Source organism: Pezoporus flaviventris, unplaced genomic scaffold (assembly GCF_033815535.1).
Source record: "Pezoporus flaviventris isolate CSIRO_AGI_PZ_B2104156 unplaced genomic scaffold, CSIRO_AGI_Pfla_v1 ptg000015l, whole genome shotgun sequence".
NCBI lineage: Eukaryota > Metazoa > Chordata > Aves > Psittaciformes > Psittacidae > Pezoporus > Pezoporus flaviventris.
This window is the reverse complement of record NW_026892563.1, coordinates 39,525,850-39,551,624: the sequence shown is the minus strand read 5'-3', so window position 1 is coordinate 39,551,624 and position 25,775 is coordinate 39,525,850. Positions and strand designations below refer to the sequence as shown.

The window sequence follows — 25,775 nt, the reverse complement described above, 5'->3', positions numbered from 1 at the left end:
CACCTTGGATCCGATAACGGAATCACGTAAGGACCCAGGGTACACTTAAAAAGCAAAACCACTTGCTTTTTACATGTTGTATATGCATGACTGTTAAACCCCAGCCAAATGACTGTCTTAATCTGTAACTGACACACCAACGTGCTGAGGATCTATGGACTATTAACTCAACATTAAGCCAGGAGGCCAAGGTGGGAAGGAAAGGAAACTCTATGGCGCTTCTTTCACTGCAAAGCCCAAACTCTGACATGCCATTACATGACCAAGACAAGACTTCTTTTTCTTGTTTATCCCAACAATTACAGTATCTCTAAACAGGAGACAGGTATCTATTTCTAATCAACTTAATGGACCTGAATAACCACCTTCTAAGTTATTGCAGAAGTGGCAGAAGGAGGAAAACAGAAGTTTGGTAAAGAGACAGTAGTAGATACAAGACAGGGCAGGAAGGTAGCTAGCATGAAACCATGAAACTTGTACAATCATTTTCGTATTCAGTACTGTTGTGACATTCTCTTTTTTTTCCATGTTCCTGTATTTGGGACTGCCATCCCTGATTATGTTTTATAAGGAAGCATTCTCCCTCCTCTTTTAGCTTAGTATTGGCAGGCGGCAACACTTCTCACCTCCAGTTCCATATGTACTGGAACTTAATAGTGTATGGCTGAGCTCTTGTATGTATCATATCTGTCAAAAATCAGTGAGTGTCAGTGTATCAGGAAATAAAATGGGCACTGGTATCTTTAAGAAGCAGTCTCTGCCATCAGAGGTTGGCACTGGAGTCACTGTTTCCTCCTCCATGCATACTTCAGGCAGATGGCATTCATTTGTCTTGCATACACATTTGGCTACGTCAAAGGAGAACATAAACAACTGCAGTTAAAGAAAAGAAACCGCAAGTGCCTTTCAATTTTATTCTTACTGGAAGGTAGTGGCATCCTAACATGTCACATTATCCAATGAAAACTGACAGGGACTTTGTCAAGGCTCCTAGCTCACCTAGCATTTATGGTACTAAGTCTTGCAGTAATCTTGGTTTGGCTGTAGTGTTTTGTTCAGCCTGCAGACATGGCATTCCCAATTCCAGACAGTTTTGCTGGGTCAAGACCAAAGTAATCAGCACTTACAGAAAGGGAAAGTAATCAGATGTGAAACACAGAGACCATATGATGAGCAATGTGTCAGGCTGGTGCTGCACAATATTCGTACAGACCAGCCAGAAATGGGTACTACAAATGGAGCTGGAAAATGGTAATAGTTAAACCATGATCAAGTACTTTTGATGAATGTCCCAGAAAAGGGAAAGTCTGTTCAGAAATAAATATAACAGTTTCAAAAAAAAAAAAAACAAAATAAAATGCATCTAGTGATCTTTAAATCAACTTTTCCATTGGATAAATATATTTGAAATAGTTGTACAGTTCACAGTGGCATAAAGTTCTCTGATTGCTTGAGTGCTTGAAAATATCTCATCAGTAAAAAAATACCAGAGCTGGGGGAGGAAAACCCTCTCTCTGAATTCTGTACATGGGCAAATGCACAGGTTTTGGCAGGCATCAGGTCACTGGATCCATGGGAAACCAGCAGCATCGCAGAACTGCAGATCACAAGTCAGGGGATGGAGGATAAGAAGAATAGTAAGGCCCATTTTCCTGCAATGAGAACAGAATGAGTAGTTGAGCAAAATCCTTCTCCAATACACCTTAGTGCAATAGATGGTGACATAGAGGCAGAAATAAAGAGGTACTCTTGACTTTGTCTTCCACAAGTATAGTGACTGCTACAGTTCACCCAGGGAAGGACTGTGCTGGTGATGAGGCAGAAACAGGCCTTGGTTTTGCCTCTGTTTAAAGCAAAAAGTGCAGATTAAAGTTCTGCCATTAAGCCAAAGCTGTGATGCAAGGACACCACAAATGCTAGCATAGCCAGTCATTCAAGACAAAGCTGCTTATATAGACACACAGCTCTGGCTACTACTTTGTAGTTACAGCACATCCTCTTCAGAATGATTTGGCCAGTGAAAGGTGTATTAATTTCACCATTTGGTTAGGGACCTTAGGGAGAAGGGAAGAGTGCTTGTTGATACTGTGGAAGAGGGAAGATGAAACACAGGTATTATTATTTTTTGCAGCCAGAGTAAGGCATATAGCAAGTTTACAACATGAATTTTATCTTGCCCACAGGCTCTTGGTGTGTTACTTTACAGCTCTTGGCTGAATGAAAGTGGCCTGCCCTTTATGCACATAGGAGACTGCTCTATTGGAAAAGGAGTCTACTTCTTAGCCAAGCCCTCTACTTGGATTCATGTAGAAAAGAAATAAAGAAAGAAAATAGTTACTTTCAACCTGACACTAGGAACCCTCCCTTTCTTCTCCCCACTCTTAAAATGTGGAATTCAGCCCCTTTAAAGCTCTGGCAGAGCAGAACAGGAGAAGTACAAGAACTACACTTAGGAGCAAAGACTCATGCTTGTTACACACAATCACTTACCCTGGCATCATACTCAAGGACGAAGGGAGGGAGATCTATCTGTTCCGGGGGTATGGCTGTGAATAACTGCTGGAGGCTTTCCACATAGTGGATTTTGTCCTTTAGCCCTGAGACTGTAAAGGTTGTGAAAAACCATGCTGAGACCTGAAAATAAGACCCAACAAACCCAAATTAAGATGATGTTGTTTCAAAACCTTCCACTTCAACATAATACTCCATAGTTAGAGGCACAAAACACTAATATCATGGCAATAACAAAACAAGATCAGGAAGCACACACCAATGACTGCTAGTAAGCACTGCCTTGAGAACTTTTGAGCTAATGTTTTCTGATGCCACACTCTCCTCCCCAGCTGCCAGTTTAAGGTCCCCTTCTGTACAAGGTCCCACTCTGTACAAGAGTGACAGCTATTCTGCTGCTTGGTTTCAAAAAAAGCACAGGACAGTGGCACATTTTCACTTCCAGTTTAGCCAGCTCAGAATATGACCTATTTGACTCTTACCCAACAGCAGCATTTTCAACCTTTTGCCTTCAAGCTTTCACAGAAAAGGCAATTCAAGGGAGAGAAAACCAGAGATTTTTCAGCTGTTCCAATGTCCTCTTGAAATCTTCCTGGTTTGGGTTGGCTGAGTGTGTCCTTCTGTTTTACCACATTTGTTCTCAAAGCCTTATCAACTCCTTCTACAAGATTTTCCTTTGAAGTATTCACACTTTTGTCTCTTTTGGATGGAAACAGGACAAGGAATTTTTGTTTTGCAAGGGCCAGTAAGACACCACTGATACTTCTACTAGTTATTAAATACTGCTGTTTAGATTGACTACACAAGCTTTTACTTTTCAACTCGCCTTCTCCACAATTAAGCACTATATTACTTTTTGCTTATTTCTTATTCAGTCCTGGAATAACTACACTGCCACCTCAAAACAGAATATTTTCATGAGAAAGGAACAACAACAAAGAGAAAAGGAGGTAAAGAACAGGACAGAACATTTAAGATTGAATCATTATTTTAAGGGCAGAGTTAGAGATTAGCAGAAAGCATGGAGATAGATTAGTAATGGCATCTATATATATAAGAAGACTTCTTATGAATGACACTGGGTGACAATTTAATACTGTGAAAAATACAGCAGAGTGAAAACCAGGGTATAATAGAGTGAAAAATACTCAAAGTAGCATGCATTCCAAGGTGCATTACGAATGATAATCACTGAACGCTGCTGTGGATGTTTAATGTATAAAAGCCTAATAGAGGATATTTTTGCAGCCATCATGAAAACTGTCAGCAGGAAAAGCGATTTCCCCCCCTGGGGTTTGACACATCTTACCCAGTAACACAAAGGGAAGGAGTCTATCTAGAGAACTTTGCTATTTTCTCCATTCTCAATAATCACAGGTTATGGAAACAGTAATATGAGAGCAGCTATTTCCTTACTTGTAAGGGGACACAGAACTTGAAATTAAACCAAATCCCTGTTAATGCTCTGAAAGCAGAGCAAGTTACACCAGAGCAGTCAAAGTTAAAAATCTAGGCATCTGCTGAATTTTTCCTTTATTTTTCTTGTCCTGCAGTTCTGAATCTGAATAAAAGGTTATCAGAGTCACTCTGCCAAGCTGGAAAACCACAGGGTTCAGGTAGCAGACTTCTTTCCCTCAAAAAAACCCCATCACAGCACAGATAAACTGTGCCACCAATCTCACAAGTGTCACACCCCAAAGAGTAACGTATTAAATTCTGGGATATTTTATTACAATTGTAAGGATTGTTAAAAAAGCCACAAGTGATTTGTGACAACCTTTATACTGGCATCCAATCTGCAGAAATCGCTTTTAGGACTGCTACAGAAAAACAACACGAAGATTATTCTTGATAAATACAATGATTATGAGTATCTAATTTGAGCATTCAGGTATGTTTCAGTTTTGAAACATTCCTGATTCAAAGCTAAGTTACTAAGTTTATGAAAACAATTTCTCTGGGTGATATTGTTTCAGACCCATCCACCAACGCTTCCACTCAGAATGCAGGCTCTGAACAGCTTTGTTTGGAGAGCTCTCAGAGGGGGTAGGGGACTGAGAGGATTCACATAAAAATGCCCCCAGAAGCTCTTTATTTATGTATCAGCAGCTATAGAAACAACAAGCAGAAGTACATTGACATGAAGAGCATGAAAGAACTTGTGATAGCACTTTAAAGGTATCTTAATCTAAGGCCTGATGGTGAAGTTGCTGTCAGCCTAAAAAACTGCTGTTGCCTGTGCTGTGATTTCATCACAAGATTACATTTCAGCAGCACAAGAGCATCAAGCTCTTCACAGATCACAAGAACACTCACATCAAAGCATGAAAAGGCAGGAGCAGTGTACAAAAATGGACTGCGCAGTGACACACTCTGATTCAGCTATTCTGTGTTTTAGACTGAACCCCCTCCCTGCGTACAAAGACCAATGAATTCTAGACAGGCAAAACAGTTTCATATCCAGAAGTCAAAGAATCATGGTTGGAACCAGAAAGTACATTGTTTTCTAAGGATGTGAGTTTTCCAAGAGACATGATTAAAAGCCTCTTGATCCCTTTTAGCTGAGAAATAAACAGAAGTGACTCTAAGAGATGGCAGCCATCCACTGCGTGAGGACTCAATACTGCTGTAAAAATAGACAGTTTTTATCAGGGATTTAAGAATGAGATACACACACAAGGATGATGTGTTAGGAAGCTGCATGAATGCACAAGGCTTCCTTATCATAGAATGGTTTGGGTTGGAAAAGACCTTAAGATCATCCAGTCCCTGCCACAGGGTGGGACACCTCACACTAGACCATGTCGCCCAAGGCTCTGTCCAACCTGGCCTTGAACACTGCCAGAGATGGAGCATTTACCACTTCTCTGGTTAACCTGTTCTGGGGCCTTACCTCCCTCACAGTAAAGAACTTCTTCCTTATATCTAACCTGAACTTCCCCTGTTTCAGTTTAAACCCATCACCCCTTGTCCTATCACTACAGTCCCTGAAGAAGAGTCCCTCTCCAGCATCCTCCTGCATTTGAGACATGGGGTATTTTCCCATGGAAGGAAGTCAATGCTCCAAATAGGAAGATGAATGTGCCAAATGTTTTTGTTTTTTTGAGGATATTTGAGGCTTCTGAACTAGCAGTCTTCCATGGGGACAACAGCCCTGCAATAGCCAGAAAAGGATGGGAGAGAAAAATCACCTTAGCAGCCACTTTCTCCACCACGACTTTCTGCTGTATATTCCCTATCATGTTTCATAAACTGACAGTCTCTACAACAGCCAGCAACGATCCCACTTGCCCTTCAGCTAGAGAAAGGGTTTGGCAGAAAAACATGGACACACATGTTCCTTTTGTCTCCAGCTGCGCTGCTAGAACAGGATAGAACCAAATTCCATTTCCAACAAGTTGAGAACTCTGCATCTCTCACCCTCCCTGCTTCCCACCAACTATCTGCTTGCCCCACAGACCTGTTGATCCCCACTGCAGTTCCCAAAGGGACAGAGACCATGGCAATGGGCTAGTGAACATGAGTTCTCATCCTTCAACAACAACTAAAAAAACCACCACCAAACCTCCCCACAAAACAGAACACATTTCCCATCAAATAGAAACACATGGTAAGAGAAGAGAGGGATAAAGTGCTGCTGAGAATCTAAAACACTAGGACTTCGTAGCTTCAGCTTTTCCACTCAACTCCATGACCTTATCAATGTTCTATGATAGCACCTACATTTTCAGTAGCATCACAGCTGGAATCTCTAATTCTAGTACTAAGACCTCAGATCTGTATCCTGTGGGAATAATTAATAGAAACTGGAAGGCATGCTGTTAGGAAGCCTCAGCCTCATCTACATGAAAACAAGGAAGCTCCAAGTCTCACAGTGTCCCAGCTGTGCACAAGCAAACAAAGGACTCTCTGCAAATGAGGAAAGAAATCCTTGCTGAACATGTGCAAACAGATGGGTTTTTTCCTAGGTGTGTAATTGTCTCAAATTTGATCAACGTCAGCAAAAAGCAGAACAAACACTGATGTGAACATGGAACGTCACATTTCTAACTGCTTTAATAGGACAAACAGAAGTTTCAGCAAGGGCTGCTGCCGATCCTTAGCTCATCTGAAGTATTCCTACTGTTGCAATATGAGTAGCATGTATGAAGTACAGGAGGATGCGAGCTCCATCTTCTGCCACCCCACGCAGATTGTTATCAAGGATAATACCTTACTGCTTGACGAGTTCTGTTTTTCATCTCCTGAAAGCTTAACATGATTGTTCTGCAACCCATCACAAAGACATTCTTCCATCTTTCTTTGCTACTGTGCACTCTAATCCTGACTAATCTCATTGCTGCTTCACACACTGCCCTCTGCCATTAGCACGGCAGCTCTAAGTGATACGCAGCACACATACAATACTCTTTGTGGGGAAAGAAAAGGTGAAATGTCCAGGAAGTGAACTCCACATAACAGGATTCCCAGAGATTTTGGCCAAAAAAGGATAAAAAATTTCTCCTTGAAAGAAACAAGATCCAAAGCTTCCCTCACACACAAAAGAAAAGCAGCCAGAGAAAGCTGTGCTGCACTGGGGTTTACTAAGGTTGGAAGACTACAGCTAGATCAAAGATGGGGATGAATTTCAAGGTATGACTGTGGATCCAGAAGACACTGCCTAACTTTGGAAGTCTTCTATATACCCTCCATATTCCTTGTGTAAGGGCTTACATGCTACTCTGCCAACACCCAAAATATACTTTTCTTTTGTACTGTTTACCTCACCTTTGAACGAAATGTTGGGTGGACAAAATACAGTGCCTTCAAGTTCCTCTTGTACCTAGTTTAGAGAAAGAAAAACATCTTTAAAAGTGACTTCTAATCTCACACAACTCAACTGGCAAAACAGATTTTTTGCTATAAGGGCAGATACTAGAAAAGTAAATGTAAAGAAACAAACAAAGCAGAATAATTATTTTTTTCAGATCATCATAGCATGCAGTCTTCTATGTGCACAGTGAAAGCTATGGACAAATTCTGATTGCCAATGTTACCCAAGCCTCTTCCCTCACAACCAGCAACACACTTTAAAGCCAGGCTCCAGAAGCTCCACCTCTGGATAGACACTCGAACAATACACCCAGTATGCCTCTTTAATAGCTCCAAAAGGGAGACCACAAAGGACAGAACTTCCTGGTTTAACAGATTTAGGTTTTGAGAAGGAAAGAAAACCTATCTTTGTTTCTCTTGCTGTTGTTATTTATTTAGGTCTTTGTCCCAGTAAAACTCTCTCAAAAATAAATGGGAAACCAGATACAGTGAATAACAAACATTTGCACAGCACAGAGGAAGACCAGAACGGGTTCTTTTCCTATAGACACTCACTTGGCATCAACAACATCGTAGAGTTTCTTCAAGAAGTTAGAGTCTAGTTGATTGTAATCATTTGTGAGTGTGTGGAAGTACACTAGGACATATTCCTTCACGGCAATATGATCCATGACGTGGATGAAATACAGAAGAGCCTGGGACAGAAAGAAATTAAATTTATATTTGCAAAGAACTCTTTCACGGTTACATTACATCTTAATATGCTTTCTTTAATTCATTCTTTTACAAAACAGGAATCATGGGGCTTGGTGGCGCTACGCTTCAGCTACAAAAGCAAGTGAATATTCCAAGTCTTCAACTCGACTGTAATAACTTAGATGTCTCTTTTGTCTACCTGACCTCAGAGATGAAGAGGAATTCTTGCTGTTTGCATGAAAAACTAACCTGACATTCTTCATGACTATGTAGTTATGAAAGCAGGTCAAGCATCTTCTTGAGACAAAAAAGGAGTCTACGGTAGGCCTGTTTTTCTAAAAATAGTCAGTTCCTCCTTGAAAGAGGCCACCCCACCCCACCCAAAGCTTTATAAGGGAATACATTTTCATCTGCCTATAAGAATAGTTTCTATTTAGTCTTTTAAGTCTTCTACAGATGAAGTTTCTAATATTAACACTGAACTACTCTTATAATCAGACTCTTACATCCTGAACATTCCTATTCAACCTACAGAACTCTAGTTTCCCAAGGTCTTACCTTTTCCATGTCTATCAATGTTACTGGGATATTCCTTCCAACCACCACCATCACTGTGCGGCCACAGTTATCTACACCTACAAAAGAAAGAGAGATATGTCCCAAAACCTGGCATGGCTGAGAGTAGTTTAGAAGTTGGTCCCTTTCAAACCAGCAACAACCAGTCACAGCTCTGAATTCTTGCAACGTATCTGCTTTCCATCTTAACAACAGAGGAAATAGGCTTAGAGGTACTGTTCTCACTATACCAGTAGCTATTCTGATCCAAAAAACAACCCCAGTTCATCACATCTGATAAACTCAAGGACTTACATATTATGTTGCTTGTGTACCCCAGATTTATCCGAATCTCCAGTACTAACAACTAACATGGTTTTTATTAAAGAAATCCTCAAAACCAAACCAGCAAACAAACAAAAAATCCCCACAAAACCAGAATACAAAACCCCCACCCTCCACTTGCAGTTCTACCACTGAAGCAAGCTTCTTCCAAGAAGCCAGGCTCTGAAATCTAATGCACATATTCCCAGAGCACACCTTATGGACTTCCTGCAGCCCACAGAGCTGTCTTTGTCCTCTGTCCTTTGTCTAAGGCAAACAAAAGGATTTTAAAATTGCAGCTACTGAGTAGAAAGTATTGCACAGCCTTGATACCTGCATGAAGATCAAGCACTGGATTTTCAGGAGGCCAAAGGATCAGCCAAAGTGCTGAACAGACTTTCTCTGCAGCAGCACAGCTATGCTTTCAAGAGCCTGACTACTTGCCTGTTTCTTCCTGTCATGGTGCAAAGCAGCAATAAGGCGCTGGGACTATGGCAAGTTTTTATGTTTGAGTATGCTGCTACGTAAAGAGTAAAAGTTAACTGAAGAGTACAGGTTCCCCATCTCTGCTTCCCAGGCTGCAAGGCCCTCACAGCTATTTTCTCCACTGAACTCTCCACTGGATCACTCCCTAACCTCCCCATCTACTGAACTCAAGGTTGTAAGATGTGCTGACCATGGTACTTCACCATTAGTACTAAGAAACACATACAGAGGAGAGCAACACATATCTAACCTGAGAGAAATAAAGCAAGCCATTTTGTTCTGGAAATCTCTAGTTGCTTTGTTAACTACTTATTCTGTACACTTATCACTTGAAAGCAATATTCATTTCTTTGTAGTGAAAGGGTTGAAATAGTTCTTTTGGTCTGAATTACCTCATACTGAGCACCTTATGTATTGGCTTATTCTAACAGTACTGATTTATATCTAAAGCTACAGATAATTCAGGTTATGCATGTATCTTCATATTGTTAAAGTTTGGGAGTTTACCACAAACTGGTTTCCAAAGCCAATCAAGAAAGAATTCCTGCTTTACTGCAGAGATGATGCCTAGCTCTTGGCCAGGCTTCCAGCTTAAGAACGTGACTTACTGCACACTCATGTCCAAAGCAAATACTATATTTTTCTTTAAATTATCATACATCAGATATTGGTACCCTGAACTTACCTGTCTGGTACAAGGCCTTAAGAGAAGCAATATCAGAGAGGTCTTCAGCTCTTGCCTGACACAGCCAGCGATTATAACTAGAAAGTTAAAAACATCTGGTCAGATCTAATCCCTCTTTGGATTAGCATTATAAGCCTGAAGAGGTTTAAGGATTTTAGTGTCTTAGTTACATAGCTACTGATTTTCAGTAGGGCAATGAATATGCACCAACTAGTAACTATAGTGGCATGGCATTTGGGTTAAAAAGATCTGAGGCTTTTTCCATTCAAATATATCACTGTTTGAAAAAAAATAGGAAAAAAGTAATCTTTAAAGAGTCTAGAAGTCAAATACAAATATGGAGCAACCACTGCTACACAGAGACGTGCCCTTCTTCCCACCCTTTGAATGGTGAACAACTTAGTGCCTCAATTGACAAAACAGGCCAAGTACTATGCTTCAAGAGGACTCCAGCATGGAACTGGTTCTAAGAAAGTGATCATGCATGTTAGTATTAGCTGGAGTGGGGGGAACAGAAGCCTCAGAATTTAGTTATCTTTTTGTTTTGAAAGACTGAAGAAAAATGTTTTGCTATCTGCCCAGGGCCTCAGGAGCTAGTGGGCGGTATTGAAAGCAGGTGACCCCACCAGAAAAAGCAGTAACAAAACAGTGACATCTTGTGGCAAAGAAATAAGGCAACTAGTCGGCTGCACTAGATACCCCAGGGGATTCATCATTAGCTTCCATTTCCCTCCTATTACTCTTTTCCTTCTCCCTTCAGGAGAAAGAAGCTACTACAGCGATCCAGGATGACACCAGGCTTTACATGTATTTCTGTGCTAAAAGATTAGGCTTTACAGGCAAAGTCATCATAAGGGTTGGTTCTCAGAACAGCTAACTAACACACAACATTCACACCGACAAGGAAATTCTCACTTCCTCTGATGCTGTTTTTGCAGTGCTGCCTCTGACAACTGTCCCTGAAGGATGAGGCGTCTCTGTTTATCAACATCTCCCTCCATGCGGGCAAAAGCATGGGAACCAATGAAAGACAAATCTGCCTCCAGACCCTCTTCATCTGAAGCATCTGCAGTAGAAACAAAGGCAGTGTAAAATGTTCAAGCTGTGTACAAGACAGCAATGCTGCTGCTGAATTGCTGTATATCTCAGTGAGCCAACCCAGTCCTCATGCTACAAGCCAACATAAAACCCCAGGATGTAGGCCTGTTACCCCATTACTACCACTGACAGATTATAGCACGTGACTAATAACTACAGATTCCCTTAACATGTTGGTTTGCCTGGAAACTAACTGGACAAATCTTAGTCATCAGCCTGTAACAACGGGATAATGGTAAACTCTTGAAAAACAACACCTGAAAAGAGTGACTTGGGTTTTACAGCTGTCTCACTTGTCACAGCAGGAAAAATAAGTGTGCAAAGGAACAGATGCTGCAGCTTTACTCAGCTTGAGAAGCTGTACTTCAGAAGGGGCTCACTCTTTGTACTGACGCTGCTGTAGAGCTGGCAGTGAACGGCATTTAGATATTTTTATAGTATTGTTTACAACATGGTTGGGTGATGAAATACAAGAGTACAGGACAGGCTCACTTGCTGGTGACAATACCAGAATGCTCCACTGAAGTTGATGCTATCAAGGAATATTGGCTAAGGTTTCTAGCACCACCTCCAGGCAACCAGAATGGGAACCAGGTTGCCCAGTTTTTAGTGTGACATGCTATAGTAGCAATGGGACAAAAGTGCAGGATTCTGCTATGCCTGTTCACTCCTACAGATGCAAACCCACTAATTTCACAAATTATTAGCTAGTGGTTGAATGCCTAAGAGTGAACAGCCACAGCTGCAAATACTGTTCTAAACAGCATTTTGGATGGGGGTGTGTGTATTACTGGAGTCTGACCAGCAGGAGTAGGTTCATCAGATAACAAACTGAACAGGAAAATTGTCTGATCCTCATTGCATAGTCAGCCTTATCCCAACCAGCCATGCAAAAGTAGAAAACCTTTGAAATCCATTCCAAGTTATCTGCTTTTGATGGTTTCAGACTTCTCCCGAAGAAGAGCAAAACTCTTGACAGCACTGCTTAATAAATAAGTCAGTGTGTGCCAACTGTGCCCATTTATATATTGTTTTGCCATACACATCTCACTTCCTCAACCCTGACGTCTAGGTAACCTCTTTACAAACAGACTTCTTTGGTAACCTCTTTACAGACTTCTTTCACTGAGCTTTGACAGCCATTTCCCAAAAACTGATCTTCGGGCTGATCTATCTTTTAGGGAGCTTCTGCTATTTTTCACTGAGCATCTGCTAGTTTGATACACATGAATATGATGCATATTCAACAGAATCTTATCATTTGAGACAACATTTGCTAACATGTAAGCAACACTTTGCTAATACAGAAGCTAGACCATTAACAATAATGCCTTTTTAAGTTAGGGGCTGCATAAGATTCTGCAAAAAAAGTCTGCAAAAGTCCTAATCATCTTGTAGAAAATTTGCAAAGGGAATGAAAACTTAACTATCCAGGCTCTTCCCCCAAGAAAGCAAATAGAACAACAGCTCAAATAGATCCTCTAACCACATCATTCTACACAACAAGGCAGAAAGCAGAAGTTACTACTGTGGAACACATGAAACCAACAAGACAGCTTGACAGCCGTCTTCATTATAGCCTGCCTTAGGTGAGGTGAGTCGAGGTAGGAAAACATCTCTCTGCTTCCTACGTGCCTTTCCTGGTTTTCCACTGATTTTCACACAGAGATACTTATTCTAATGTTCAGTTAAGAACTCACCATCTGGAACACCTGGCTTTTCAGTAATCCTGATCTGCCGCTCTGGTACTACCGGCTCCCCTTCTGCATTGCCAATATCTGCAGGGAGGTAAGGCAAGGATTGTATCTCTTCTTCCAATGATCTTGGAAAATACAGAGGCAGCAGCTTCTGGTAAGTGGCCTACAAATAAGAAAAATGCGTGAAGGGTCTATCACGCATCCTTGCTCTTCAGGTGAGTAACAACTGCTGAGGGGTCTTCTCAGCAGTTTGCTGGCGAAGTACTACTTCCCTCAGTGGCTTAATTTCTTTGGTCAGAGTAGCAAATGACGTTAAGAGGAAACTACTTTAACCTGCATGAACTCAGGAGACTGCAGATACTTTAGCTTTGTAATGAAGTTGCAACATGCGTGGATGACAGACTTCAGTGAAGGCTGCTTATATTTAAGCGCACCACTACAGAGACTACCTTTAGGGATCGGGTGGGGAAAAAGAAAAAGCCATCACCAACGAAGAGAAACTCTACCCACATGGATGAAAATAGTGGAAATCCCCATTAACAATGTAGTACTTCATGTGTTCTCCCCCAGATGATTAGGAGTTTTAGAATCCCCAACAAATGAGTTATTTTCCTCATTCAGATGCCACAGAATCTAAGCAATAGCGTGGGTGTCCTGCCCCGGGACTGCCATTAGCAAGTCCAAGGTACAAGAAAAGTCAATATTCAAACTGCTAGCCTCTGTCTGGACACAGATAATTCAATGTCCAGCTTGTTATTTCAACAAGCCAGAAAGCAAGATATTTGTAGGTGATGTGTGAGCATGCTAAACTGGCTCTTTTTAAGCACAAGGGAAGCAGCATTGTGTAAGGAGGAAATCTTGAATGAGGAATTTCCTTTCTGGCTGGCTGATGCCATCCAGCACAATTGCATTGCTGTAACCTCTAGTACTGGTTTCCTGCTCATGGAAGCCAGAAGTGAAAAGATTTTGAACATGACCATAGTGACTGCTGTGAGAGCATAAGCAGTACTGGGAAAGACGCTATGCTAGTAGGAGGCAGAAGGACTCTCTGGGACCAAAAGCCTGCGTAATCTGAAGGAGAAATCCAAATCCAGCCCTACAATGCAGGAGTTAATACTGCTGCAGAGAAGACTGAACATGCCCATGAGTTTTGGTGGAATGAATGTCAAGGAGATACCTCTTCAAGCTCAGAGACTGCAAACACCACCTTCTCCAGAGTCTCTCCATGAATTTCCAGGAACCTTCTAACTGTGCCTGCAAGCAAGAAGATTAAATGTAGTCAACAAAACAGGAGACATTTACATACACAACTATAAGCAAGGAAGTCAGAGTGCAGAACAGACACACATTGCTCTCATACAAAACAGCTTCACAGGCTGTACACAAGTGTGGATTAAGAGGCAGTTTAGCACACCAAATGGGCTGTTTGCCATATTGGAAGTTCCACCTCTATACTCTCCTGTTGCTCACTCTAGTGATGGGTACAAAAAGAGAAGAAGTCCCTCTCTCATTTTAGCTTACAAGGTATTCCACAGTCTGTGGAATGTGATTCTATGGTCTGCAAAATCAAGCCAAGTCCACCCTTTACAGAGACCTGTGCAAACTGCCAAACCCAGACCCTCCTAGAACAAGTCATCATGCCTAAAGTTACCAGGTAAGCAAGATCATAAGCAAACTACAGGAGAAGCTGGTACAAGACATTCAGCCACACAAAATCTCAGGGGTCAGCTATGCCCAAGAGGCATCTAAAAATTACATTTGTAAATCATGAGAGAGTTTATTTCCTCTATTACTTTTCTGGAACTCCACCAAAGCTTTGGTATAAATCAGGGATGCAGTCAAGTTCCTAAGCATTTGCAGCTGAGGGGAAAAAACGCTTTGTAACCAAGCTCCCGGTCAAACATATCCTTGAACAGATGAGGTCCTTGAGCTGCAATGATCTTGACACATCAGGCTTTTCAAGTGCTTTCCTGTCAGACTGCCAAGAGAGAAAGCGTCCAAACAAATAGGCTGGCCTTGCAGTATTTTATTAAGTGCTATATAGCCCTAGAGACACCAGAAGAGAGCAATAAAAAAACCTACTCTACAGAGAGTACATTAGCCTGAGTTCTTTGGGAAACAGCAGAAGAATTAAAAAAAGAGGAAAAAAGAAAAAAACAGCTATTTCCAAATACTTCCTGTGCAGAAATCCGTGCAATCGGGTTGACCTGCGCTACTTCACAGGACAAACGCAGCAGTGCGGCTCCAGAGCAAACAGTGTTCTGAACCTATGTGAGCAGATGTTTTCAGATGTCTCACACAACAGGCAGATAGAGAACACAACAGACTAATCTGTTTCCCCAGTATCAGCACCTCTGCTGAACAGAGGGTAGGAAAGATTTCTCTACTCAGCTTGCACAGCAAGAGAAAAACCCACCCCTTCCATCTGCAACAACTTCCCTATTGTGCAGGCGTACCCTGCAGGAAGTCCAGGGACTGGGTGGTGGTGGTGGAAAGCAGACAGGAGCAGGCCAATAGAAAAAGTCAAAAAAGAAAAGGGGAAAGTAAGAACGAGGCAAGTATGTAATTTCTTCTCTGAGCTCTTTACTAGAACTATTTTCAGCCTAGGAAATGTTCTGATTTAACAGCCTTCATTTTTTTAATATAGTTTCCTCTTGAAAGCAAATTTGAGAACTTTTAGCTTATATAATGCTTTTGGTAAGAAATTTTATAAAACAAACACTGTAAGAAGAACAATTTCCCCGTGTTTGTTCTGAACCTGATTCATACTAGCATTGTTTAAAGGTTCTTCTTTTGGGAGACAGTGAACAACTGATTCCTATTCACCATTTCCACACCACTCATCAGTTCATAGACATCTATTACACTCCCTTCGAGTTCAGCGTATTCCAGCCTGAAAAAGACTTCAGCTTACTTAGCTATTTCTTGCCTTTCCCTATTCCTGTTGACCTCCTCAACTTCCACTTCTGCTATATTCTTTCTGAATGTGCAGCTTTAAAGGGTGGGCAAAACAGATTTATAGCCTAACATTCCTAATTTTGTTGTATCTTACCCAGCTTGCTGTTTTGAACTCCAGTGAGCTGCTGTGTTCATGGAACTATTATAATCTTGATTTTGCTCTGCAGGATTAGCCCATCATTTTTCATGTGAAGGCATCTTTTCCAGGTTATTAATTAATATATTGAAGACTATGAGTTCCAGAACAGATTCTCACAGATATTTACTGATGACATCTCTGAGAAAGGATCATTTGTTTTTATCCTCTATTTCTTGATCAACCATGGAAGGCCTTTTCTTTTTTACAGCCTCTAACAAACTACAGCTCCCTAAAAACACAGTTTCCCCATATCAACAGCAACCTGTCAGACATAATGATCTGCTGAATACTGCCATCCAGTTTGCATCGCTTTCCAACAAACTTACGCAGAGCTATGTGGGTTGCATCCTCCAAGGGGTAGCATCTTTTCAGAGAGTTAATGACACAAAATCCTATGGAGCACATTGCCTGTTCCCTGAAATCCAGAAAAAAAAGCAAACAAATGAACAGACAGTCAGATGAGAAAACATGTCTGGTGCTACAGTAGCTAACACCAGTACTTTTTATCCCCTGCAGCAATCCTCTTTCAGGTTTTTGCAGAAGGATCCTTTCCTGGCAAGATGTATAAATACCACCATGAAGCAGAGGAGAAGGGAACCACTAATGATTCCACAGTTTCCTCTTGTGTTTGTATTCAGATTTCTCCTTCTACCTCGGCTACATTGTTCCTGAGTTTTCCATATCCTGAATAAAGTTCTTCCCTCAAGCTCCCTGCAATCCTTTGCAAAATACTCTCCTTCCAGCATAGGAGTGGCAGTGAGGAGGAGAAGGGGAAAAGAAGGTGCTCTTTATTGCAAACATTCTCCCATTCTTCCACCTGACCTACCACTTGTTTTGTTAAAGGTCTAGGCAGTCCAAGATGGCATACTCAATACTAAGTGTGATTAGAAAATCACTGGCACAGAGGTAACACGCATTTTAAGATCAGTAAGACACTTCCACCAGAAGAATAAATCAGAGGTGTTACTAACACTCATCAGAGGAGTTCGAGCAAGCTCAGGGCTGGTAGACAATTTCACAAGTAACAGATTTACTCTAGAGAACAGACTGACCAAAAGAATTCAGTAACCAGAATTATTAGAAACTTTAGACTGTTTATAACATGTTTCAATCCAGGCCTGACCTTGCTTGTTACTTCTGAGACAGAACAGAACTGGCACATGTTACAAACCTCAGCTGTAACCTTGATTATGAAATGATTACTATTGTACTGTAACACACGGGGTAGATTTGAAAGAACTGATCTTCCCAACCTTAAGAAATTGTTAAGTAGGTTTTCTGACACTGCTCTTGTTCAGGTATTTTTTGTAACTGCTACCATTACAGCAGCTGTCACAGGAAAAGACCAGAATACAGGAAAGAGCACAGACAAACAGAAAGAAAAAGACCCATTAGCTAAGAGGAAGTAGAAAACACCACAGATGAAACAGGAAAAGCTAAAATCCCCAGGAACCATGGATTTAGAAATAAACTTGCACCATGACTCAGAGTTTTAGATGGCTGATGAACAGAGGCCAAATATATGAACTGATACAGCAGTCAGATCTGCCTATGGGTATATCCATGTGGCTACAGAGATACATGAAGCTGCTGCTTGAGAAGGCTCATTTAAAGCTTTTCACAGCGTGAAACCTAACACACTTACCAATTCTGTCTCTCCTCAGAGTAACTGACTACTACACAGCTCTAGCTACTGTATTTCAGGACCTGAACCAGCTCAGATCTCTCTGCACATTTTGACAAAAGGCACGAAGTATACCATGAAGACACTAATATTCTCATGTCCTTAACCCAATCCAGTACGCATGTGAAGACATTCACAGACATTTCATTTGGCCTCTGTGCAGACCTGAGTAACTAGAACAGATGTGCAAACCCTCCTGGAAGTTGTGTGCTTACTTGGCAAGCTGCAGGACATTCCGGTAGCAGCTGTATAGAGAGCTCTCGGCTGCTGTGCGATACCGGCTTTTGTATTTGGGTCCCACTGTGTGAATGATAAAACGTGCAGCCAAATTAAAGCCTTTGGTGAGTTTAGCCTCGCCTGTCCTGCACCCTGAAACAAATAAACACAAGGATAAATGCCAACATCACGATAACAAAGCTAGAAGCATTCAAGCCCTTGACTTCCTCCAGAATCGGACAACTCCGCATACTGAAGTCAGTGTTTTAGACATCAAATATTAAGGACAGCATTCTATTTTGTATCAGCTGCTTAGTATCACCTAGTCAGGTTGAGGTGGCAAGAGCTGTACTCATTCCTCTCAATTTTAAAACTATGCATATATGGACAAACCAGAAATTGCTAGAAATGCTGCCTTCATTGCAGTAGTTACCGTGCTACATACAGAGGCAAAGCGAGAGATGATTTAACAATGTGAAGAGAACGGATGCACAAATATGCTATACAACCAGCCATAAGTCCTTGGTTTGGGGAGACTGCTTTTTGGATAAAAGGACTTAAAGTCTCCTCAATCAAACCCACCAGCTGTTTGCAAAGCTATTAATATGTTAATACATTAATAAAGACCAAGCACTTGTTCCATCTATGCTCCCAGTACAAGGTAGCTTGCTTTGTTTTGCAAGTTTCTTCATGTCCACAAAGCAGAAGAATGATTCTCATGGAGATGATAATTTCTTGACAGACTAGTCTCCAGGCAAGGAAGTTCAAGCCACACATTTAATTGTTCCATTCACAGCACCCTCCAGTTATATACTCTAGGATCATTTACTGCATGTGGTTTTGACTGCTCTTTGGCTATCCCCTGAAAGTTACTCATACTTAATTCCTGTCATTTTTCACAAGGGAAACCTGTTTGTCAGAACTCCTGATGACATCCACAGACCCCTCTACTTCCTTCAGTGTGTCAATACATTTTTGATAATGAAAAATCCAGTAACAGCTACGTTTTTTTTTTTTCTATCTGTTTTTTGAAGTCTGTTTTTATTTTGGCACCTGGAAGAAAAGCCTACTAACTCTCCCCTTCTTCACCCAAATCTAGTCCAGTTCTGGACAGCTGAAGAAGTACTTCGCTGTCTTCAAAGACAAGTATTTTCCATCGTCTTCCTTCTGCTTGTATAGTCGCACTTCAGTCTCTGATCTGACTGAAAATTAGTATTTTCACTGGATCAGCTTTTAAACTGATCTTATAAGTTAAGGTGCTAGTGCCCATGAAAAGGAATGACATGTGAACAAGTGGCTGCGACCACCTTTCTGGCAGCAGCACTGCAGTAGCTTGGCTTAAATCAATCATGAAGGCGCCCACTGAACAGGAGTGTTCACCTCCCTCACTCCACTCTGTTCCTTGTGGTATTCAGGCAGGCTATCAGTGTGTATATGAAAGTGTATTTTATGGCAAGAGACATTCCAGGTTGAAAATCTCTCTTACTCAAAACTTTAATCATGACTTCTTAATGGCAATAACATACTGCTTTTAACCCAGCATCTTGTAAAATTTTTGATCCAATAAATCACACTGCTAGCTGCTATAGATCTCCACCTTCTGGGCTAATCAGAAGGAATATAACAGCATACTAAAACTAAGAGTCCTCTTCTGCACATCCTCCAAGATATATCAGCTCAAGGGAGCAACTAAGTAAGCACAATATGGAAAAAGTAGAAGCTGAACCTGAAATATTCAATACATTATCTGTGGACCATCCAAGTCACACAACTTGAAAAGAGCAAGCAAAGGCCTGCTGGAAAAAGTAACTTACGAGAAAGAATGAAGCAAATTTGAGTGATAGAGTTGTGAATTCAGTAGGGAAACTAATAAATTCAGACAACCAGACGTACCATCAGTAATCTAACTACACTTACATATACTTAGTACATCCCAATGCCTTCTGCCTGGAGATCTCTACAAAATTTATAAACCTAAAATGAATAGCAAGTATTATCCCTCTTTTAAGATACAAGGTGAGGTGAGCTAGTAGAACAAGCTGCACAGATCAAGGTCTGTGGCAAAATAGTCAACAAAGTCAGTATCTTTTTAATCTGATGAGATTCAAACATTAGAATGGCTTCTCTCCAAGTTTAAAATGGAAAGTCTGAACCCCCTATATAAAGTGTGCAATGGGAAAAAGTCTTGCTAAAGTTGGAAGACTACTGTGCATTGCTGTTACAGAACATCCTTATTAGCCTGCAACAAGTATGTGTTGATAGGCACATATATCAATAGCACTTCATTTGCAAGCCTGGCCCCTTGGCTGTAGTATTTCTGTTAATCAAAACTACATACTGTTCCCAGGAATGCACAGGTTAGCTAAGCCTTAAAGAAAGAACAGGCCTTTGAAAGGTCAGCACGTCACACACTTTAATATCATGATTTTTCTTGAAGTCTATGAAACATGAATACATATCAAGCAGTAGAAATAAAGCAGGAGAGCATCAGCTGAAAATCATCACTGCACCCATTTTTCTGGGTGCACCCATTTTTAGCTTTAGAGCAGAGACCATACATTTCCACTTCTTCAAAAAAACATTCTCCTATGAAAAAAGTTCAAGGTTAAATGGGAAATAATGCAAAAAGGAGGAAGAGGTGACAAAAGAATCAAACTAATTTCTTAACTAAGTTGCCGTCCACTTCCACTACTGTGACAAACACACTAAGGGTATACAAAAGCCAAAGCTGTAACCCAGCCTGTCTTTCCTCCCTCGTGCAACATGCCAGTGGAGTGTCACAGAACTGATTTCCAAAAAGATCTTGTCACAGGATTAAAACAAAGCTACCATGTATAGGGAGTCGTGAACCTGCAGAATGTGTGCCTTCACAGGGGTAGAGGATGCAAAAATGCATATAACTCAGCATGGTAAAAATTTAGGAAGCTAAGCCAGCTTTCACAAATAACTCCATTCAGAGCTGACAGATCTCAGATTTTAAGGACGCTTTGAAATGTTGCCCCTCTCTTCCTACCTCACAGAGCACACAAGAGACCCAAGTTTATTTCAGACGAATTGTGGCATACATAGCAGGGTCCTAACTATTCTGTAACACCTGCTGTATTTTAACAGTTGTTTCCACCCAAAGGACAAACTGACGTTTTCCTCCCCTGTGAAATGGTTACTTTTTCTCCTTCCTTTACTTCCTGGTTACTCACAAAAAGCAAGCTAAATCAGCAAAACAGGATTTTTATAAAAACCAGAGGATGTCTATTCAATTATAGTTTAACCTACTGAAAGACTGTATTAGAAATATTATTGCTGTTCTATCCGTTTTGTTACTACATGGTAAGGTTAGGGCTGTTACCTGAGAGTGAGCAGAACTATTCAGAGATCAGCTGGGTTTCAAAATACAGCTCAGTACCATAGTTACTAGAAATCTGAATTTCTGCCTGCAAGCTAAATTAGACTTTTGTATGACCTTAGATAACTAAAAAATTTTTGTTTCTCACACACAAATAAAGAAACTCTTCATCTATCAGGCACTGGGAATAAAACTGAGTATTTGTAAATCTCATTATCAGCCATAAATTCTGTTAATAAAGAAACCAGGTCAAACAAACCTCACCCGTTCCCAGTATTGCCTTCCGTTAGGGATGGTCTTGTAACTTTCTAATGAAGTAGTTTGTTGTGCTGAAGAGGCAAATGAACTGAACATTTTAAGTAGTCACTAAGACTTAGACATGCACTGTTTTATCAAGCCACCTATTGTTACCGTTTCCTGAGTGGCTGTGTGTGTACATTAATATCCAGAAAGAGGATACACAAAGTGTATACTAGAACCCACTTAATTTCTTCAGCAATGAACTTCAGTTCCTGTCTTCCATGGTATATACACACTGAACAGGATAAAAACAAGAGAATGTACAAGACTGGTGCCTTGAGCGAAAGCTTTGAAAAGCTAGCTACTCAAAGTGGCTTCAGATAAAAGCAGGGACAACTACAGCACAAAGCAATGGCCAAGTAACTCGAGTACCTGCCACATGCTTTCAAGGATCTGCAACCTGAACAGCAAAAAGAGAAGAGTCTAGTCTTCCTCCATTTAGTTCACATTAACACCAGATGTCAGGGGCGAGAGGGGGAAATCACTATAACCTGATTTCATTTTATGCCCAAATCCTGATGCTTTGTACTATGCAAGGACAATGGATTCAATATGACACAAATGTCTTCAGTTACTTACCTTTGAGCTTTTGGAGTTCATCCCTCAGATCAGGCCCAGCATGCATGAATATACTTTCAGATACTGGATTTTTATCAGTGAGGGACTCATTACTGGTATTTACTATGGCTGTGCAGTTCAACAACGCTACATCGCCTTTCCTGAGGAAATAAGGGAATGGTTTATTGCAGGCCAAATGCAAGATCAAGCAGGATATTCTCAAATAAGTGCTAACAGGCAAGGAAACGCCAAGTTAAAGGAAAAGCATTAACAATACTCCAATGCCCACAGAGTGTAGAAGACCCCGACATGCAGAATCCTCCTTTACTGATGAATACTGCATGCAACCAGTCATTTCCTTAAAATCTCACAAAATCAACAGTAACTTATTTATGTATGTAGAAAAAACAGCGTTTTAGTGGTATGTATGGCAGCTTAGCTAGCAGAATATGAAAAGCAGCATGTTGAACTGATGAAGTGTAGTATGTCCCACAAAAACCCAAGTATTCACGCTTGGAGAGGACAGTCCTTGTGATATGCAACTTTCAAAACTCCAGTGATTTTTTGCATGTACTTTCTTCATCTTGCATACACACTATCGAGGGCACCAGAGCTCCTGCTCTTCCTCAGACCACTGAGGATCTAGAGTGACACTGCAGTTAGACAAGTTTTCATTGCTTTTGTTCCAAAACTGTGACCTTGCAATCTGATCATGTTTATTCTGCTGTTCAAGGATCAAACATGCAGAAGATAAACAAAGCAGAGATGTGTGAGACAATGGAGTAGCAGAACTCTGACCTGCTTTCTGTCACAGCAGCAGCCGTGAGGGATTTTGGGATCAAAGAGCATAGAAAGGGAAATAAAGATTCCCACATGCAGGGAGAGGTTCAAATAACTGTTGAAACTGCACATATTTATTACACCTAAGCCCTTAATCAGGTTCAAGAAATCCATTTCATGGCATGTATTAACCAGAAATGGGTTCAGGCTGATTCCTGAATCTGCGTCCCTGAGAAATCCTCCTCTCTTCACACTGATTAACAGAGTTGCTCTTCTACAGAGCAGATTCAAGCACCTGAGTTACAGGAAAGAAAAACTGATGGAGCAAGTTCACCTCAGCACACTGTACTTTATCAATAGATTTTAGGAGAAAAACATGGAAACAGAACACCCAATGGAGCGAGGGGAGGGTGGGGGGAAGAGCCCAAAGCAAGCCACAAGAACCACATGATCCAACCCAGAAAAGTGAATGCAAAATAAAGCCAACAGCCACAAAAATCTATCAGACAGCGAGAGTACTTTTAGAAAGTTTTAAAAAATAGAATCAAAATGCCCAATTATGTTTTGGTATTAATCTTACAGTTTGACAGCAGTAAGTACACTTCCAGTCTGCTGCATCAAGGAACGCTTATGAACGTGCAATTTATAACCCATGGTGGAGCAAAATCTCATATTTGCAGACTTACAGTGAAGAAAAAGATTATTTTCTTCCCAGATCCGTAATGTCTGACTCAAGAAAAGAAGGTTTAAAGCTTTATTCTATAGCAGTGATTGTTATAGGAGGCAATAAGATCGTGCAATAAATGGCAAACAAACCAGAAACACATGGAACTTACCATAAAATTATTTTTGCATTGATGTCTTTTCTGTATGGAAAAGGTGACCTAATATCAACTTGAGCTTTTTCAATAGGATTTTGGTGAGAGTCCAGCTGCTTAGCCTCATAGGCATCAGTCCAGCCTGGCAGACTGTCAACATCCACAAACTGGGAAGGAGCACCCAAGGGATCCATGGAATGGAAAACAACAACTCCTTTCCTCTGCTAACTTTTCACACTCCAATTCTCACTGGAGTCTTCCAGGTGCTTTAAAGGAAGAAAATCAAATCACATCACCAAACTATCCACTAAACATAATTCCTGAGGAGCCAGACCTTTCCCAAGGCTGCAGTGCAATTACAACTTGCAGAATACAGAAACAGTTTTCCCACCCGACTGCTCCCTCTCTGGTTTGTTATCTGTTCTCAAAAAGGCAATACAAATACTAGCAGTAAAACAAACCTTTTCCAGTAGTGCAAGATGAAAACACATTCTCTAATCAATTGGTCCAACTGGCTTGTGATCTTGCATTTTAAAAACTCTGAAAACACATATTCAAGTGCAGAAAGGACCTCAGTCTTTCTGAAAATGATTATTTCTTTATATAAAGAAAAAAGCAAGTCTGTAGCAGGGTTATGTGTAGTCCATCCCTTCAGATTTCAGTCTAGCCCTGGGTCATACTTAAAAAACAAAAGAAACCAATCAACCAACCAAAGAACCTCGAAAGAACACACACAACCTTCCAAACAACCACAGACCCAAAAAACCCTAAACACAAAGAACCGCCTTGCAAACAAAGCAATGAAAACCTCATCCCTTCCTCCCCCCAAATCATACAGCTCTCACAGGTCAGTGATTCTGAAGCACTGCAAATAAGGCTTACAACTGCATAGGTCTTACAGGCACGGTCTTAGGGACAAAACCCCTTCACTCAAATAGGTTTTGCAAGAATGCGAGGAACGCTGTAGATATGAATGCTGGCCCAATGAACTTGCAGGCTCAACTGTAATACCTGGCCTTTTTAAAGTCAGAGACGATACTGCCTGCTGGATTAAGACTCAAACTCACCAAAACATACTTTTCAAATGCCGGGACGTAACACCTAGGTTACTACATTTTCACTGTAACTACTAAACTATACTAGTGAGTTAAGTCAGCACAAACATACTTGCATAAGTAACTTCAGTTTACCACATACACACCTGCTACTTAACCTTTTCACAGGTTCATAATTGACAGCATCCACAAGGGATGATTCTGAAATATGAATTATGAAGTACCTTCACTAGCTATGGAAAACCACCCTGAATAACCAAATGTCCAACCCCAAACTGAGGCATAATAAAGGCTGCCTCTAGGACAAAGATAGCCATAAGCTCAAGGCCAGGTTGGATGGGGCTTAGAGCATCCTGCTCTATGGAAGGTGTCCCTGCACTTGGCAGGGTGTTGGAGCTGGATGAGCTTTAAAGTCCCTTCAACCCAAACCATTCCATGAATCTAGGTAGAGCATCTAAATGAAATTTTTGCCACGAAGAGTGGGGAGAAAAGCAATGAGCAAGAAGGCAAGAGCAGTTGGACGGGCTCCAACCAAAAGCTCATCTTTAACAGCGTCTTCCCTCTGATGACCAGACGAAAATAGGGGCCCAAATAGGAGATAAGAGGCAGGCACAAGAAGAGGGGCGCACATCAGCCCCTCCTGGATGCTCCCCTAAGCGCGCCGCCCGGGGCCTCCAGCGGCGGACCCGACCCCTGCGGGGATGACGGGCTCGGAACGCGGAACGAAGCGCTGCGAGCGGCATCCAGCGCCCACGAGCACCCTGCCCGGAGGACTGAGCCGCTCTGCCGCCTCCCCTCCACCCTGTCAGGGCAGCGGTAACCTGCAGAGCCGGTGAGCGGACAGGAGCTTCCTCCCGCCCCGGTTCGGTTCGACCCATTCCGGTCCCACCGACACCTCCCACCGCGCAACCACCAGCTGCAACTCACAGGCAGGCCGCGCCGCCGCCAACCCCCCCCGGCCGTTCGGTCCCGGTCGGCGCCGGCTCACCGACATCACCCAGAAACGCGCAGCAGCTGCCGCCGCCGCCGCACGCTTCCGCTTCCGGGAGGAGCCGCTCGC

At 41.6% G+C, this 25,775-nt stretch overlaps 1 protein-coding gene across 3 annotated transcripts; it reads right to left on the bottom strand.

The window, feature by feature from the left end:
• Positions 1–900: 900 nt before the first annotated feature.
• On the bottom strand, positions 901–25,768 carry GDAP2 (ganglioside induced differentiation associated protein 2). Of its 3 annotated transcripts, XM_061454198.1 has the most exons (15): positions 25,643–25,752; positions 24,122–24,200; positions 23,679–23,926; positions 22,084–22,223; positions 17,861–18,014; positions 16,288–16,376; positions 14,042–14,118; positions 12,868–13,027; positions 10,985–11,135; positions 10,070–10,146; positions 8,578–8,654; positions 7,879–8,018; positions 7,279–7,333; positions 2,491–2,634; positions 901–1,652 (listed from the first exon to the last, which is right to left on the bottom strand). In XM_061454198.1, the coding sequence occupies exons 3-15, from the start codon at positions 23,852–23,854 to the stop codon at positions 1,605–1,607; spliced, it is 1,488 nt and encodes a 495-aa protein (XP_061310182.1). In that variant the 5' UTR covers positions 23,855–23,926; positions 24,122–24,200; positions 25,643–25,752; the 3' UTR covers positions 901–1,604. The 3 variants fall into 3 exon arrangements, with proteins under 3 accessions (XP_061310182.1, XP_061310181.1, XP_061310183.1); XM_061454197.1 differs by lacking the exon at positions 24,122–24,200 and having other exon boundaries at positions 25,643–25,768; XM_061454199.1 differs by lacking the exons at positions 2,491–2,634; positions 24,122–24,200 and having other exon boundaries at positions 25,643–25,768.
• Positions 25,769–25,775: the final 7 nt, after the last annotated feature.

Bases quoted from the DNA above. Each gene is read 5' to 3' on its own strand.
- GDAP2 (XM_061454197.1), bottom strand. From the start codon at position 23,854: ATGGATCCCTTGGGTGCTCCTTCCCAGTTTGTGGATGTTGACAGTCTG. The intron at 7,334-7,878 runs GTGAGTGTCTAT...TCTCTAAACTAG, and splicing joins TACGATGTTGTTGATGCCAA to GTACAAGAGGAACTTGAAGG. The intron at 1,653-2,490 runs GTAAGTGATTGT...TTCTCATTGCAG, and splicing joins TCCTTGAGTATGATGCCAGG to GAAAATGGGCCTTACTATTC.